General features: G+C 38.6%; 1 protein-coding gene across 3 annotated transcripts in view; it reads right to left on the minus strand.

Moving 5' to 3' along the window:
* MYO1B (myosin IB) overlaps positions 1 to 18,188 on the minus strand; it is a 482,457-nt gene that overhangs the window by 394,278 nt on the left and 69,991 nt on the right. For all 3 annotated transcript variants that reach the window (XM_053698590.1, XM_053698592.1, XM_053698591.1), the window contains exon 3: positions 3,668 to 3,783. In XM_053698590.1, coding sequence (XP_053554565.1) covers positions 3,668 to 3,783 — 116 coding nt within the window. The remainder of the gene's footprint in view (positions 1 to 3,667; positions 3,784 to 18,188) is intronic.

The raw sequence follows: 18,188 nt of genomic DNA on the forward strand, positions 1-18,188 counted from the left end.
CCACAAATGACTGATATATCAGTAGCTACAGTGCCTCTTAGAATTCCATAAGTAATTTAGATTTTTGGAGTCATCAGCATTTTTTTCTATTTTCATTTAAAAAAGTTAGAGGTTTATTTTGTGTATGAGGGGGAAAAAATGAATTGCGGTTTTGTTTTTTCTTTGTTTTGTAAAAGAACTGTGATGATCCTGTGCCCTATAACTAAAGCATTGTAACCACTGGGCAGTCAGCAGCCTCCAGCTGAGGGTGCCACAGAGAATTAGGACCTAAAGGGACAGTATACACCAATCTTCATATAACTGTATGTAACAGACGCTACTATAAAGAAGAATATGCACAGATACTGATATAAAAATCAAGTATAAAACCTTTTAAAAACATACTTCGAAGCTCCCAGTTAAAGTGATGGTAAATGTAATACTTGTATTGTGCGCCATTCAATGTATTATTTAAAAATAATATAAGTTTAATTCATGAAAATACACAAAATTTAAAACTTACTGTATCAATTTACATATAATCGCTCCTTTGCTACTGCATGCTCCGGCAGCCCCGACACTAAGACCTTTTTTTCCCCTCTGACGTTTTCGCCATTGTCCAATGAAAATAAATTAAAAAAATGGTCTTAGTGTCGGGGCGGCCAGAGCGTGCAGTAACAAAGAAACGGTTATATGTAAATTACTAGAATAAGTTTTAAATTTGTGTATTTTCATTAATTAAACTCGTATTGTGCGCTATTCAATGTAACATTTAAAAATAATATAAGTATTAAACTTACCATCACTTTAAGCACTGTTGAGGATGTTAGGCTGTGACACCCACTGAAATGGGCTGAGAGAACAGAAAGAGCAGACAATCCCCCTCCCCTGCATATGAAAAGACCCATTACACAAACAGGAGCAAGCAGGAGTCTGTATACATCAGTATACATCTAAAACTTTGGTACTTGATTAGGAGTCTGAAAATAAAGCACGTTATTATTTAAAAATAAGCAAAACTATACATTGTTACAAAAACACCCCCAAGTGGGCTATATAAATGGATCATCTACAAAACATTTATGCAAAGAAAAATCTAGTGTACAATGTCGCTTTTACTGCAAAATAGCCGAAACTGCACATGTTAACTTTCTTAAAGAATATGCTATCACAATGGTGGAAAACACTCCAGGGGTAACGAACCTATAGCACTACAGCACAAAGTGTCAAAAAAGATCAGCACTCACCAACACTAATCAACCACTTGTGCACAGGCCTTGAAAATTCAAATGTAAAATAGCTGAGGACCAGGATCTGGTGTGTATCCTTAGAGATCGTCAACAAATGAGCCAGCATGAAGAGATTCGTATAAACACCTTTACTGTGTCATAAGCATTAAGTTTCTGCCTCGCACGGAGGCCTTGGTCAGATGAAAATACCACACATCACAGGCATAAACATATCCCCAATACAGTGCCTAATATACCCTTATCCCATATCCTGATACACTAAGAAAAAAACAGCCTGCTTCCAGCTGATGGCAATCCGAAGCATACCTACATCATCACCGTTTGGCCATAGTCATGGCAACTATGTAGAAACAAACCGCATTTCCATGTTGCGTAATGACGTCATAATGTGGCAACTGTTGTCATGGTAATACATACACAATCGGAGTGTGTAGAATCCAACAAATTGTCGTAATCATGTGCGTTAGGTATATCCGGAGGTACCACCCCCAACCGACATGTAGTGGATAACCATGGCAACAGAGCCGGTACACACCGTGTCAAAACACAGTTGAGTCTAAACGCATCAGGATAGTTACTCTAAATTATTACTAGGTAAAAATAACATTGGTCAAACAAAGTAGAGTAACTATCCTAATGCGCTTAGACTCAACATTGTTTTGACACTTGCTGTGTACCGGCTCTGTTGCCATGGTTATCCACTACATGTAATCCCATAGAAGCACACTCACAATAAAGCAAACGCCAAGGTGCCAGAAACGATATGAATATAGATCTCATAGAGCAAGCACTTACTGGTCTTTTCAAAACTTTAATACGTTAATAAAGTCACAGTATTTTGTAAAGAATGACTGTGCTGTGGGATATCTTGGCAGGGCCCTGTACCCATTTGATTCCTATAAATGTTACCTTGTATACCACCTATGTTTATAGCGCTGGGAAATTTGTTGGCGCTATACAAATAACCGAAAATACATTTTATATATATATATATATATATATATATATATATATATATATATATATATATATATATATATATATATATATATATATACACACACACATACACATACACACACACACACACAGAGCTCTCTGCATTTATAGCAGACTGCATGTGCCATTTGTAGTTGAGGGGTTGAGAAATATGTAATATGTAATGATCACTCTTGAAAGAAAAAAATTAGAGTCGTCAGAGAATTGCATCAGCGTCTCTAGGGTACCAAATGTCCCATCTCATGAACAAACGAGGAGGCCTAATTACTGGGCATATGGTACAACAGATGTCACTAACTTTTAAGGAAACAAAAAAAAAAAAAAAAAAAAAAAAAACTTCTTGGAAATCATTGTATAGATTTTTAAATGCTGTTCCTTTTCACAAGAGTTTTACACTATACTTTGCTTTTTTTGAGTGCTTTTAATATATTTTACTAATGAAAAGATAGCAAATAGTTTGAATTTTTACTTCCATTATTAAGAATGTATATTACTACAAAACTGGGGAGTACTATTTTATTACAAACATACCATGCAAGAGACAGCTACAGTATGTGTGAATAAGATTATTTATTATCCTCTATTTAGGAGTGTTTCCCAAAAGAACTAAACAGGAGTGGGAAAAACCCAGCAGCCAGAAAACACAGCCTCTTAAAAATGCAACATTTAGTTCCTAAGCATTTTGAAAACTAACATCTATATGAATACACATTTACTTCCAAAATAATCTGATCTTTACATTTAATATAGTTTAGTCTACCCATAAATAAAAATCACGTTTTGCTAGGATCCTGCAGTTTAGAGATTGTCATTGTCATAGGGCCAATGTTCCAGAAGTCACAGGACAAATGACAAATACTGTAGTTAGGTCATTCGTGGTTTTATGCTAATTTTGCAGGGAAGCTCATAGCTCATTATGTGATTACAGGAGGATATTGCCCCTATTCAGGGCTGTACAGATTGTGCTTGAGAACATTGGAATTTAGTTTTCCACCAAACCGGTGTAACCTTTCATTTCTGCTTTTAAATGTTTCAAAGAATAATCTACAGCCAATTAAAAACAAATAATAATAATACAAATAATAAAAATAATTAATATGGCTTCTAACATAAAACTGTCTCTGTAATATTCAAGGTAATATTATTTTCTTTATTTCAAAGGTGAAATATTTTGTGCATAACTAATCCAAAAATATGGAGATAAAAAATAACTATCAATCAAATTATGAAACCTGTTTATGAAAAAAGTCCAAAAAGAGAGAGACAAAAGGCACAACTAATGCACATACATAGACTTTTATTTTATTTTTCCACACACACAAATATGGCTTTTGTTTTTTTTTGTTAATTTGTACTGCTCATTGGGTACTATTATAATACAAAACTAAGAATTCATTTGATAAATAATTACAGCTGGTATAAGCAGCACATATACTTACATATGAGGACTAAGTTCATAAAAATTTCTGTTTCTATATTCTTCCACTTTGTCTGGTGTATAAATTGGCAGTGGTCTGTAGGGGTTCACTGATATAACCACACTTCCTATGTATGTCTACAATGAGAGAAAAATATATAAAATATGTTAGTTATTTTTTTCACATGGAATAAAGTTCAAAGAAATACACAGTCCAAATTCCTGCCCAATTAGTTTAATTGAAACAAAAAATAAGAGAACTCAGTCATGAGATATTTTTGGAAACTTTTTGACCAGTCTGGTCTCCCCACTGCAGAGATCAGTAACACATATATTTCTCTAGTTCATTTCATAGCATACTATAGCGATCTATCTCTGTATGTGTGTATGTTTGTGCACTAACAACTTCCAAAACAACTACCAGGGCATCTGATACAAATCAGCAATAAGAAGCAATGGATACGCACACTGGATTTTTAAGTGCAAAAGTTTTAATAAAGTTTAACGTTTAGGGTGTATCCCCTTCTGCTGACATTAATTAGATGTGCATTCAGCAGTGTTGTTATGCAGCTGCTCTCAGCATTTGGCTCTTTTTGTGTCCGGATTTCTTCTAGTGAAAGTACAACACACTAAGACCTATACAAATCCAGATCTTAAAGGGACACTGAACCCAAATGTTTTCTTTCATGATTCAGAAAGAGCATGAAATTTTAAGCAACATTCTAATTTAATCCTATCATCAATTTTTCTTCGTTCTCTTGCCATCTTTATTTTAAAAGCAGGAATGTAACTCTTAGCAGCCAGCCCATTTAAGGTTCAGCACCATGGATAGCGCTTGCTTATTGGAAGCTTACATTTACCCACCAATAAGCAAGCATAACCCAGGTTCTCAACCAAAAATGGACCGGCTGCTATGCATCACATTCCTGATTTCTAAATAAAGATAGCAAGTGAACAAAGAAAAATTGATAATAGGAGTAAATTAGAAAGTTGCTTAAAATTGCATGCTCTTTCTGAATTATGAAAGATAAAAATTAGGTTTAGTTTCCCGTTAAGTGTGTTGCACTTTTAAAAGAAAAAACTGGCTCAGAAAATTGACAAATATGGCTTGCGGCCACCATCAATCGATAACTTGATTGACAGACGAACACCAGAATTTAACTCTTAACAGTCATAAACAGTGATTTATCTGGGCACCTAGACCATTCAACTTTGAATCCTGTGCAGAATTATGGGAACTACATATCCTGTTGTGGTTGTACTTTTGCCCCATTTGCTAATCTGCTTCTATCTGTCGTGGGGTTTTTTGTTGTTTTTTAGCTCTGCAATACAAATATATCATTTATATATAATACATAATATAGGCTGGAGATAGAAAAAAAAGCTTTTTTATATGCTTTTACTATGAAGACAACAGATGAAGAGAATACAAAAGCATGGGAATGTGCAATAACTTGATGGGAGTATTTATCCCAATATCCTTAAAAAGACATGACACCCAAAGGTGGAAGTACTTGAAAGTGATGCAGCATAGCTGTAAAAGGATGACTAGAAAATATCACCACAAATGTCCTAAGTATTCACACCCCACTGTAATCAGGAGGCAAGTCCCAGGACGTGCAAGGGAGTGTGCATCTGGCATGTGCAGGAACAGTCTTGACATTTTCCTATTCAGTTTAAGGAAGTTTACAGTGAAATTTCATGAGATCACATCAAAGCACTGCTGATGCTAATTGCCTACTTTTTGTTTGTTTATTTGTTGTTTCTCCATAACTTGCAGCTGGTCAGCAAAACATAACTTTTTTAAAGACAAATATAAAAATATACTTGACTACATTTGTCCTGAACATTTTTGCTAGGTGACTAGTCCACACATATATTTCCTTCAATAAGAATGTACCCTACATAAAGACACAAATGGCAAACTGATTTCTATGAAGCTCTAGGGTTACATAAATACAATTTCTCTGATTCATGGTTGCTTGGTTTGGTGTAATCTCAAGTTTCCCTTGATCTCTTTACAGTGTTTTAAGATCAAGCTCAGACTCCTGTTTTGTTAAAGATAATTAATCAAGGAAGAAAATTGAAAGGAGCAACTGTTTGTGATTATCTGACGTCGTCATCAGGTACATGTATTAACAAAAGTCTGATTTAGCAAAAATGATATTGAGGTGTGTACAAGCTGAACTGCTGTGGTACAGATTTTATCCAATGAAGACTTGTCTAACAAACTGCAGATCTCAGCACCAAAATGAGAATTAATACACTTAGTGAGGCAGCACTTTTAAGTCTTTGTTGTCAAAATTCACCATCAGACCTGTCAACTTAAAAAAATATACAACATATGCTAGCTTGCCTATCTGACAAACAAATCTGCTGTACTGTACAAATCTTTTCTAGCATTTTATTAACAGATAATATCTTAGTAAACACTTTTAGACTATCTTTTTCCAACATATTGCTCTGGAATATGTGAAATTTCGAGATTACAGCTCACATCACTACAAAACCAAGGAACCTAGAAACTTTACTTTTGTCCCAAACAATTTAGGTTATACTAAATATATCAGGGCCGTCCAAGCAAAGACCACAGGGCCACAATATTTATCTGACCCACACCCCCATTTCCCTAACACCTACCTATTCAACTACCATTTTTGTCTGCCAGTACCCAGTTTATATGGTTTTTTTTATATTTTATTTACTCATTTATACATTTTTCTGTAGTATAGTGGTGCCCCCTACCTCCCCCTCCTTGCGATCATTAGTGAGAGTGCCCCCCCCCACTTCCAATTCCCCCTTTCCATAGTGTAGCTAGTTCCCATCCCTCCCTCTTCCCTACAAAACATTTCTTGTAGCGTAGGACCACTGGGTTAAAGGGACAGAAAAGTCAAAATTTGTTTCAGTATTCGGATAGAGCATGCAAATTTAAACAACTTTCTAATTTGCTTGTGTTATCAAATTATCTTCTTTCTCTTGGTATCTTTGATTGAACAGTAAAACTAAATAGGCTCATAAGAGCTCAGGTGTGTGCACATGTATTTAGTACTCTATGGCAGCAATGTTTTGCAACATTATTTGTAGCTTTGTTATGCAATGTTGCAAAACACTGCTGCTATAGAGTACTAAAGACATGTGCACACTCTTGAGCTCTTATGAGCCTACCTAGTTTTACTCTTCAATAAAAGATAAGAGAAGGACGCAAATTTGATAACAGAAGCAAATTGGAAAATTGTTTAATATTGCATGCTCTATCTGAATCATGAAAGTTTAAATTTTTACTTTACTGTCCCTTTAACCCCTTAATGACAGACGTGCAGGGTACGTCCTCCAAATAAATACACTTAACGACCGAGAACGTACCCTGCACGTCATCAGTCTTGGAAAGCGGTGGAAGCGATCCTGATCGCTTCCAGACGCTTTCCGGTTATTGCAGTGATGCCTCGATATCTAGGCATCCTGCAATAACCTTTCTTACCCCTCCGATGCAGAGGGAGAGCCACTCTGTGGCCCTCTCTGCACCGGACTTCAATGGCCGCAATTGTTGGTGGGTGGCCATCGATGGCTTCTATGTTGCAGAGGGGGGCAGAATTGTGGGCAAGGTAACCGGGGGCACGCACGCATGCAGGGGGGGCCCTGGGGCAGGCACGGGGCAGGTGGGAACCACTACACTACAGAAAATATTTGTAAGAAAAGTGGGAGAGAGGGGGGAGGGAAATAAAAAGAAAAAGGATCTAAGGGATCTGGGAGGGGGAAGCTTTTTTGTAAACTGGGGACAGCTGTCAGTACCCAAGATGGCTCCTAATAAGTTAGAGGGGGAGGGTTAGAGAGCTGTTTGGGGGGGATCCTAAACAGCAGCATATGTCAATATGCTTAAAAATGTTTTACAAAAATTTAAAGATTGCTTTTATTTTAGTACTGGCAGACTTTCTGCCAGTACTTAAGATGGTGGGCACAATTGTGGGGTGGGGGAGGGAAGATACCTGTTTGGGAGGGATCAGGGGGTGTGATGCGTCAGGCTGATCTCTACACTAAAGCTATAATTAACCCTGCAAGCTCCCTACAAGCTACCTAATTAACCCCTTCACTGCTAGCCATAATACACGTGTCATGCGCAGCAGCATTTAGCGGCCTAATTACCAAAAAGCAACGCCAAAGCCATATATGAAATGATGGCATGAAATATACCAAAATAGGCATAGATCAATACTTGGGGTTGTCTACTACACTACATTAAAGCTTAAATTAACTCTACAGGCTCCCTACATGCTCCATAATTAACCCCTTCACTGCTGGGCATAATACATGTGTGGTGCGCAGTGGCATTTAGCGGCCTTCTAATTACCAAAAAGCAAAGCCAAAGCCATATATGTCTGCTATTTCTGAACAAAGGGGATCCCAGAGAAGCATTTACAACCACTAGTGCCATAATTGCACAAGTTGTTTGTAAATAAATTCAGTGAGAAACCTAAAGTTTGAAAAAAAAATTGTGAAAAAGTGAACTTTTTTTTTTTATTTGGCGGTGAAATGGTGGCATGAAATATACCAAAATGGGCCTAGATCAATACTTTGGGATGTCTTCTAAAAAAATATATATACATGTCAAGGGATATTCAGGGATTCCTGACAGATAGTGTTCCAATGTAACTAGCGCTAATTTTGATAAAAAGTGTTTTGGAAATAGCAAAGTGCTACTTGTATTTATTGCCCTATAACTTGCACACAAAAAAAGCAAAGAACATGTAAACATTGGGTATTTCTAAACTCAGGACAAAATTTAGAAACTATTTAGCATCTGTGTTTTTTGGTGGTTGTAGATGTGTAACAGATTTTGGGGGGCAAAGTTAGAAAAAGTGTGTTTTTTTCCCATTTTTTCCTCATATTTTATACTCCTAGAAGGAACATCAGAGAACTTCCAAAGGTTGACAACGACAAGTGAATCAATGTTGTCCAAGTAGCCAAAATCTCCTATAAAATTACACAAGGCGAATAAGCATACATCTGAAGAATAAGACTTCAGTATCGGATGAAGGAATTACACTGTCCAACTGAGAATTGCACCCTCAGAAAAAACTAGCGGCGAATCTGCTCTACTCAGAAGAGAGAACCACCTGCAAAGAAGAAAGAGGAACAGAAACCTTACCGTCCGAAAATAACATATCCTCTTGCATATTTCCTAAAATTAAGAAAAAAAACAGGCAAAGCCGTAGATATCGCAGAAAATGCAAAATCTGTAAGCAAACCTACTCCTCCTGGAGACTTAGAGGAACCGCAGGGCACTGCATGCGACGCCAAAAAGGCTTGGGACATAAAAGGGTAAAGCTGTGGAATTGCCTAAACAGCATTACCCTAGGAGACATAAGGTTCAGCTTAATATATACCATCAATAGTCTGACTGACCAGGATGTACAGAAACATCTAGAACAGACTAAAGCTATTCTATTTTAAATACATATAAAAATATTGAAAATAATCTATATTAACATCTATATAATTCCAAAATATTATATGTATGTATAAAAATACAGACATTAAAATAAACAGAGGGTAGGAAAACATTTCTCAGTCAACAAGAAATGTAACTTATCAACAGGGCACCAGCAAATAATTCCCTGAGTAATAAATTAGCCTCTTGCATATTACTTCAACTATAACCTTTATTTGATAAACTAAAGACATTAGCACCAGTATAAACATTGCAAATTTCTAGCAACGATTCTCAATGCCGCTAAGGCAAAAATAAAAACACCATCTTTGGCTATATCACAAAGAAAAAGTGAATGCGATATATACTGTACAACATTCGACATCAAGGGATACGGAACATACCAATAACTCCATGCCAGAGAAAGAGGCGGGATCCACTTGCATATTATAAAATAATACACAAACATCTCTAACTTGGAGGCATGACCAAAACGCTGGATTCATCTCCCTCATTCCGTCTAACTTAAATAAATAAAAAGGTCTTCCTTCCAGAGAAGTCTCACTTCCCTGCTGAATCAAGGATAAGTTCCCGAAACAGTGCATAGGCATAATCTAGCAGTTTCCACTCCTTACCGCTCTGATAAGTATTTCTAAGAGCGGGGAAGGAGGATACAAATGTGTGGCGTGCTCAGAACACATCTACATAGCCCCTTAGAAGGGGCGCCATTCACACACTCCTAACATTCTGATACTTCTTATATATTCATGTACTAAACAGGGCTGTTTAGCTTACATGATAACAATGCTAGTGCCACATAAATTACATTCTGTACAGAAACATAATAAAAATGCTCCTAAATATTGAAATATTCTATCTGAACCCCAAAGACAGTTAACCCCTTCTTTCTATTAATTCTATGAAGGAGGTTAACCCCTAAGTCTCCAACACATACAAGAAAGTGCCTGCCAACTGCCTCAACCATCCATAAAGGATCTTGTCCCATTGAAAAGCAGAGAGTGTTAACCCCTTTAGTGCCAGCCTTCTAGCCCTAGAAGAACAAAAAGGCACTTACCTGCATTCTAGCCATTCAGCAGTCAGACGACTCACAAAATATGAGAGGATGCCGCTCCTCATAGAGACATGTGTAAAAAGAAAGACAGAGTAAGCTTACTCAGGCTTTCTATAACAGGGCAGCAACATGTTAGGAAAACACAGCAAAACCCACTTTACAAGTTCCCAACTGCTTTAAAGCCACCACAGCCCTGCTGAAGAGACTAACGTGAAGTACAGCTAGACCAAAATTGTGATGGAAGGCCAGAGCAATCTTGCCCAGACTTAAAAAAAAAAAAAAAAAAAAAAAAAAAAGTCTTGATAGAAGAATCTTAATCAGGACACCTAATTACTTCACCTCCTCCTTGCACTAGAGGCAAAGAGAATGACTGGGGAAATGTGGGAAGGAAGTGATATTTATCAGATTTGCTGTGGTGCTCTTTGCCTCCAATTAAGATTCCGTGGACTCACTGTGTCATTAGAAAGAAAGTATATTAATTTAACAGTGTTGGTTATGCAAAACTGGGGAATGGTAAATAAAAGGGAGTTTAAAAAAATATTTTTTTTTGGTGTTGACTGTCCCTTTAAGGGGTGTCTTACAATTTCATTTAAGGGGATTAGGAATGGATGGGAAAAGAGGGCATGCAATGGATTCCAAGAGTGAGTAAGAGCACATGCAAATGTAAGAACAAAAAAAAAAAAGTCAACCAAAGACCAGACAGACAAAGGCATCACGGGGTGGGTCTTCAAATGATTCTAATTGAGTGTGATCTTGCAGATCAATAAATAAAACTCCGGCTTTTGCCTCACACTATTATAAAACCACTTTCAGGATTAGTGGTCTGTATCAAACAGCAAGCAGGAATGAATACCAAGCAGGAATGAGTAAATTCAGTGTACAAATAAACACACCCTTTATTAGAAGCATCCAAAGAATCATAGGGGTTTGGGGGAAAAAAAAAAAAAAAAGAAAAAGAAACTTTGTCAACAATGATTTGGCCTAGGGATGCCCCGAAATTTTAGCCGCAGAAACGTTTCGGACGAAAATGGCAATATTGGTTATTTTGTTTTTAGGGGAGGGGTACCTGTTATTTTCAGTAAAATTATTTGAAGCATGTTTCAAATTTGATGCTAGCCTTGAGCTGCTGTTTGAGTTCATTACTTGATGAGTTCATTACTTGACTTACTGTTTTGCACATAAAGGTTTTATAAGACTATATTGAATAATTGGCTAAAAAATAAAATAAAAATACTGTTAAATCTGATTCTATCAGATGTGTTATTTTCAATAAAAGTGCGTTTATTTTATTGGCTTGTCGTTTTTAAATTTAGATTCTTTCAAATTCATGAAATTAATGAAAAAGTCTAATAGTAATACAGTTACACAAAAAAAAAGCTTTTTTAAAAAAAATGTGTAAATTCTCTTGGTATAATTTGATGAAGGAACAGCAATGCACTACTGGTTGCTGACTGAACACAAGGGTGAGCCAATGACAATCGGTATATATATGCAGCCACCAATCGGCAGCTGGAACCTAGGTTCTTTACTGCTCCTGAGCTTACCTAGATAAACCTTTCAGCAAAGGATAACAAGAGAAGGAAGCAAATTAAATAGAGCATTAAAACCGAATTCTCTATTTGAATCATGAAAAACATTATTTGGGTTCCATGTCCCTTTAAGTTACATGTCAGCTCCCACATTTCCCTGAGGGCAGTGGCTACACTGAGAATTTCTACGTGCTCATTTTGCAAGAAAACAAGTAATTTGCTTTTATTTATTTTTTTTTTAGGGTTTTTTCACAATTTGTTTATTTTTATCTTTACTTTAGCATTTTTGTTTTTACTAAAGGAGAACCGTTTCATTTCCCTTTAAGTCAGTAAGTAAGTTTACATGCTCACAATGCCAGTTTTGGGGAGCATATGCCACCGGTGATTGGTACAATTACTTGAGCACAGGCTTTGATAGGAATGCCCACGTACAGTATGCATGATCTTAGATAGACACTTTGTTCAGTGTAAGGTTGGAGTTAAAGGTAGGCTGACTCATGTATCCGGAATTATCAGGATTTTGTCATTCAGGGCTATGCCAGACATTTCACACTGTACTGTCAACCTACATTTCCTTATGAGCATTAACCACAAAAAATGGTTCTATGAACAAAATAAATTAATCATTTGACACTTTGTAATTAATGTTCCATTATCAATAGACGTTTCTTCTCCTGGATCTTTTTAGCCAACAATACCAGCGCTTACAAGAACTGTAGAGATAATGCATAGCCAGAAAGCAGAATTATGCTTAAGGGAACATTGTGTATGCAAAGAAAGCTAACCACATACTTTGTTTTGCAAACCTCATGAGACAGCTATTCAGTTTACCCGTTTCCAGGATAAAACAAACAATGTTCATGCACATAAGCATAAATGCAAAAAATATATGTAACACACTATGGTTTACAATAGATCACACAAGTCCTACGGGTTCTAAAGGGCAAGTGTTATGCCAGAAAGGTGCTAAAGATTACCAATGCCCAAAAATACAAAAACAAAGCATGTTATGTATAACCAGACATAAAGATTCATGGTCACGGTCTAACAGATTGTTTGTAGATGGAACTATTAAAAATAAAGGTTGGAAGAAAAAAAAAAGAAAAAAAAAATATTAAAAAGTATTTACTGGCCACAAAGTCCTCATTTAAAGAGATATTAAAAAGTGCTCCTTTGGTAAGAACAAATATGTTAAATCAAAGTAAATATATAAAGAAAAAGATAGTGTAAAAAACAACAAATAACTTGTTTCTAGCTTGTTTTCTAGAAAAAAATAGCACTTAGAAATTGCCAGTGTAGCCGCTCTGCCCCCAGTGTTTTAAAGGGAAACATTTAAGTCAAAATAAAACTTCATGATTCAGATACAGCATCCAATTTTAAACAACTTTCTAATTTACTTCCATTAACAAAATGTGCACAGTCTTTAAATATTTACACTTTTTGAGTCACCAGATCCTACTGAGCATGTGCAAGAGTTCACAGAATATACGTATATGCATTTGATTGGCTGATGCGGTCACGTGATACAGGAGGAGTGGAAATAGACATAACTTTGCAATTTATTAAAACAAATCTATTATTCATTTGCAGTTCAGACTAAGTGCTATTGCATTGTCTTCTTATCATGCATTTGTTGATTATGCAAATCTACCGTATTGACTGGTCCTTTAAGATCAGAGGATTTTCAAAACCTAAATTTATTCTGTCAATTCTGGGCATGAGCAAATCTGATTGCCTATCAGGGTGGATAAAAACAATTATTTAAAATTAAAAAAAAAAAAAAAAAAAAATTAAAATTTATTTTTATTTACTTAAATAGGATTTTTTTTTATTATTATTTTTTTAAATAAAATGTTTTTGAGGGGAAAAAAAAAAATCTATCTAAAGATAGTTTATATTTAATACACAATATAATCCAAAGGTTAATCATCCTGAAAACATAAATTATGCTTACCAGATAATTTCTTTTTCATCTGTATGAGGAGTGCCACGGCTTCATTCCTTAATTGTGGGAAATACTGAACCTGGCCACCAGGAGGAGGCAAAGACACCCCAGCCAAAGGCTTAAATACCTCCCCCACTCCCCTCATCCCCCAGTCATTCTGCCGAGGGAACAAGGAACAGTAGGACACTATCAGTTACTTCATAATTTGAAAATGGTTCAGGCCTTAAAGGTCTATCTTCAAGCCCTTCGAAGAAGGGCTAGGACGCAAGGAAGGAACAACAATCTCCTGATTTATGTTGAGATCCGAAACAACCTTAGGAAGAAAACCTAACCCAGAACGCAGAACAGCCTTATCCGCATGGAATACTAGGTAAGGGGGCTCACATTGCAATGCAGCCATCTTAGATACTCTGCGTGCCGAGGCAAAAGTCAGTAAAAAGAGAAACTTACAAGATAATTTTATGTCAAGGCTGTGCACAGGCTTAAAAACTGAGCCCTCTGCAAAACCTTAAGAACAAGATTTAAAGTCCAAGGAGCAGCGCTAGGTCGAAACACAAAGCTGATTCTAGACAGAGCCTGAACAAATGACTGGATGTCTGGAAGCTCAGTGAGCCTCTTGTGCAGTAAAACAGATAGGGCCAAAATCTGTCCCTTAAGAGAACTAGCCGAAAGGCCCTTCTCCAGACCATCCTGGAGAAGAGAGAGAACCCTGGAAACCCTGACCTTATGCCAGGGAAATCCACGCCCTTCACACCAGAATAAGTAGGTCCTCCACACCTTATGATAGATGCGACGAGTAACCGGCTTTCGGGCTTGAATGAGAGTATCAATAACTCTTTCAGAAAAACCTCTCTTGGCTAGGACTAAGCGTTCAATCTCCAGTCAGCCTCAGAAAATCTAGATTTTGATGAACAAAAAGGACCTTGTTCCAGCAGATCCCTGCGACAAGGTAATCTCTATGGAGGAGAAGATGACATCCGCACTAGATCAGCGAACCACATCCTTCGTGGCCACGATGGAGCAATTAGTATCACTGACGCCTGCTCCTGCTTGATGTGGGCCACTACAAGAGGAAGGAGGGGTAACGGCGGAAAAGGTAGATTAGCTTGAACCTCCAAGGCACTGCTTATGTATCTGTTAGCTCCGTCTGAGGATCCCTGGACCTCAATCCATATCTGGAGAGCTTGATATTGAGACGAGACGCCATGAGATCTATATCAGGCATCCCCCACTGTTGCATATCTCTGCAAATACTTTGGGATGGAGAGACCATTCCCCGGATGAAAGGATTGTCTACTGAGAAAATCCGCTTCCCAGTTGTCCATACCCTCGAATGTGGATCGCTGACAGCGAACAGATGTGGGCCTCAGCCCACTCCAGAATCTGAGATACTTCCCTCATTGCTAGGGAGCTTCTCGTCCCCCCTGATGGTTGATGTAATCCACCGAGATTATATGTTCCAATTGGAATCTGATAAACTGGGTCGAACCCAGAAGGGGCCAAGCCTTCAGAGCATTAAAGATCGCTCAAAGTTCCAAGATGTTGATCGGGAGGAGGGATTCCTCTCAAGTCCACAGGCCCTGTGCCTTATTGGCACCCCAAACAGCTCCCCATCCTGAGAGACTTGTGTCTGTAGTCACAATCTCCCAGGATGGTCTCAAGAAGGACGTCCCTTGGGACAGGTGATCTGGACAAAGCCACCAGGAGAGCGATTCACTCAACCGGCTGTCCAGAGAAATCGATTGCCATTTCACTGTCAGCATGCACAGCTGAAGAGGTCTGAGATGGAATCTAGCAAAGGGGATGATGTCCATGCAGGACACCATGAGTCCAATTATCTCCATACACTGAGCCACAGATGGCCTGGAGGAGGTCTGGAGGGCAAGACAATTAGAAGTTAGCTTGTAACGTCTCTGGTCTGTAAGAAATATCCCCACAGATATGGAATCTATTATCGAACCCAGGAACTCCACCCTGGTACTGGGAATAAGAGAACTCTTTTCTAAGTTTATCTTCCATCTATGAGATCGAAGAAGAAAAAGAAGAGCTTTCGAATAGTCCTCTGCCAGACGACAGAACGGTGCTTCAACCAAAATATTGTCTAAGTATGGCGCCACTGCAACCTTCGTAAAACTCTTGGACAGTAGATAGACCAAATGGAAGTGCCATGAACTGGAAGTGCTGATCCAGGAACACAAATCTTAGGAACTTCAAGTGTTCCTTGTGTATAGCGACATGAAGGTAGGCATCCTTCAGGTCTATCGTGGTCATAAATTGTCCTTCCTGGACTAAAGGAAGAATGGACCTTATTGTCTCCATCTTGAACGAGGGGACAGACAGGAATTTGTTTAAACACTTTAGGTCCAGAATTGGACAACAAATACCCTCCTTCTTTGGGACCGCAAATAGGTTTGAGTAGTATCCAAGACCCCTCTCTGTTGGAGGTACCGGAACAATGACCCCCAGGGTGGAGAGATCCCTCACACCTTAGAATCCTCTCTCTTTTCTGGCCTTGAAAACAGGTTTGGTAAGAGGAATCTGCCCCTGGAAGGATGAGACTTGAAACCTATCCTGTATCCCTGAGCGATAACCTCCAGAACCCACGGGTCTAGCACGTCCCCAAACTCTGAAAAGAGTGACAGTCTGCACCCTACTAGATCCCAAACTGGATCGGGGGCTGCCCCTCCATGCTGACTGACTCGGCAGGCTTCTTATTCTGTTTGGATTTATTCCAGGACTGAGGAGGTTTCCAAGTTCCATTGGACTGCTCAGGCTTTGCAGAGGGCTGCTGACGTTGGGATTTGTCCGAATGAAAGGAACGAAAATTAGGACTTTTTCCCTTAGGCTTGTTGTTCTTATCCTGCGGTAAAAAAAAGGCACCTTTGCCTCCAGAAACCGTGAATATGATAGAGTCCAGGCCTGGGCCAAAAAGAATCTTTCCCTTGAATGGGAGGGAAAGAAGTCTAGACTTCGAAGTCATGTCCGCAGACCAAGATTTCAGCCAGATTGCCCTACGAGCTAGCACAGAAAAACCTGAAGCCTTGGCGTCCTGCATATTTGCATCACAAATAAAAGAATTAGCTACCCTTAAGGCCCTAATTCTCTGCAGGATCATGTCGAAGGGACCCTCCACCTCGATCAACTTAGTTAAGGAGTCGCACCAGTAGGTAGCCGTTCCCACAACCGCCGCTGCTGGTTGGAACAAATATCCTGTATGCTGAAACATTTTTCTTAATAGAGTTTCCAACTTCTTATCCATGGGCTCTTTAAACGACAAACTATCCTCAAGTGAAAACAATTTATTAAAGGAAGAAGGGGAAAAAGAACCAAGTCTTTCCCATTCTTAATAATGTTCGCCATCTTTATGGGAAGTACAACCCTGTCCTTGTAGACCTTATCTAATTTAAGAATGCAAGGTTCCTCAGGTAATTTAGGTTCTGGAACCTCCAAAGTAGTCAAAACTTCCTTTAGCAGAAAGCGTAAGTGTTCAATCCTAAATCTAAAGTCTGGTTCCTCCACAGCTGGAGGCTTAGAGGCAGCAGATTCCGACCCAGAACGAGCATCCTCTGAAGTATCAGAGACGTCTTCATCATCGGATTATCTTGTATAAGATAAATCCAATAAGCTAGTAGATGATTCCTGGGAAGGATAGCAATATTTAACCTTTTGCTTGCGCATAGCAGTGCGAGGTAAAGCACTAAAGGCCGCAGACACTGCCGTCTGCAACTGTTCAGTAAAGTCTGGCGGTAAAAGGTTCCCTCCAGATGGAGGAATAGGAGTGCTATGGGAAGCTGCATGTGTATGAGATGAATGTAGGGTGTGCGCCTCATGGGATGGAGACTCCTCAGAGGTAGAAGGCTCAGTAGTACTAAACATATTAGCTTTCTTTGATAAGATTACTTTATCAAGGCATGTGGAACATAATTGAGCAGGCGGGTATACCGTGGCCTCCTCACAATATAAACAGGCATTAGCTTTAGGTAAAGAGGGAGTACCCTCTAACGTATCAGAGTCCTCCATAGCTTGTGCTTATAAAAAGGACTAAAGACAAATGGCACCTTTATACCCCCAATGGCTGGGGCACTTACCACCTCCTATGACCCAGGCCCAAAAGAGAAACCGCTTTAGTCTCCAGACACTGCACGGTCAGGAAGGAGCGATCACTGTGACCACACCCGGTCACATGGTGCGCCATGCAGGACTGCCCCTGCACCACTAAAAGCGTGCCAAGCCTAACTTGCTGCGCAGCGCTCCAATAAGAATGTAAAACCTGTACGTTCCAACAACTGCCTAAACCACATCTCACACATGTCACAGCATAAACACTATTTTAAAAATATGTGATTAACCCCTCCTGTTCAATAATTCCCTTCTGGAGACAATAACCCTCAGTTCCATTTAGATAAAAAGGAGTTACACTGTGACCCTGTCTTCTTGCGTTATCAAATGTGTATAAAAAATGAAACAATCTTACCGGAATCTATGCCGTGGAACAGAAACACAGCCTCTCAAGTTTGACAGACTTGTAGCATCGCTCCTGACATGGACTTTAGTGATAGAAGCAGGCAGTGA

Source organism: Bombina bombina, chromosome 1 (genome assembly GCF_027579735.1).
Source record: "Bombina bombina isolate aBomBom1 chromosome 1, aBomBom1.pri, whole genome shotgun sequence".
NCBI classification, from domain to species: Eukaryota; Metazoa; Chordata; class Amphibia; order Anura; family Bombinatoridae; genus Bombina; species Bombina bombina.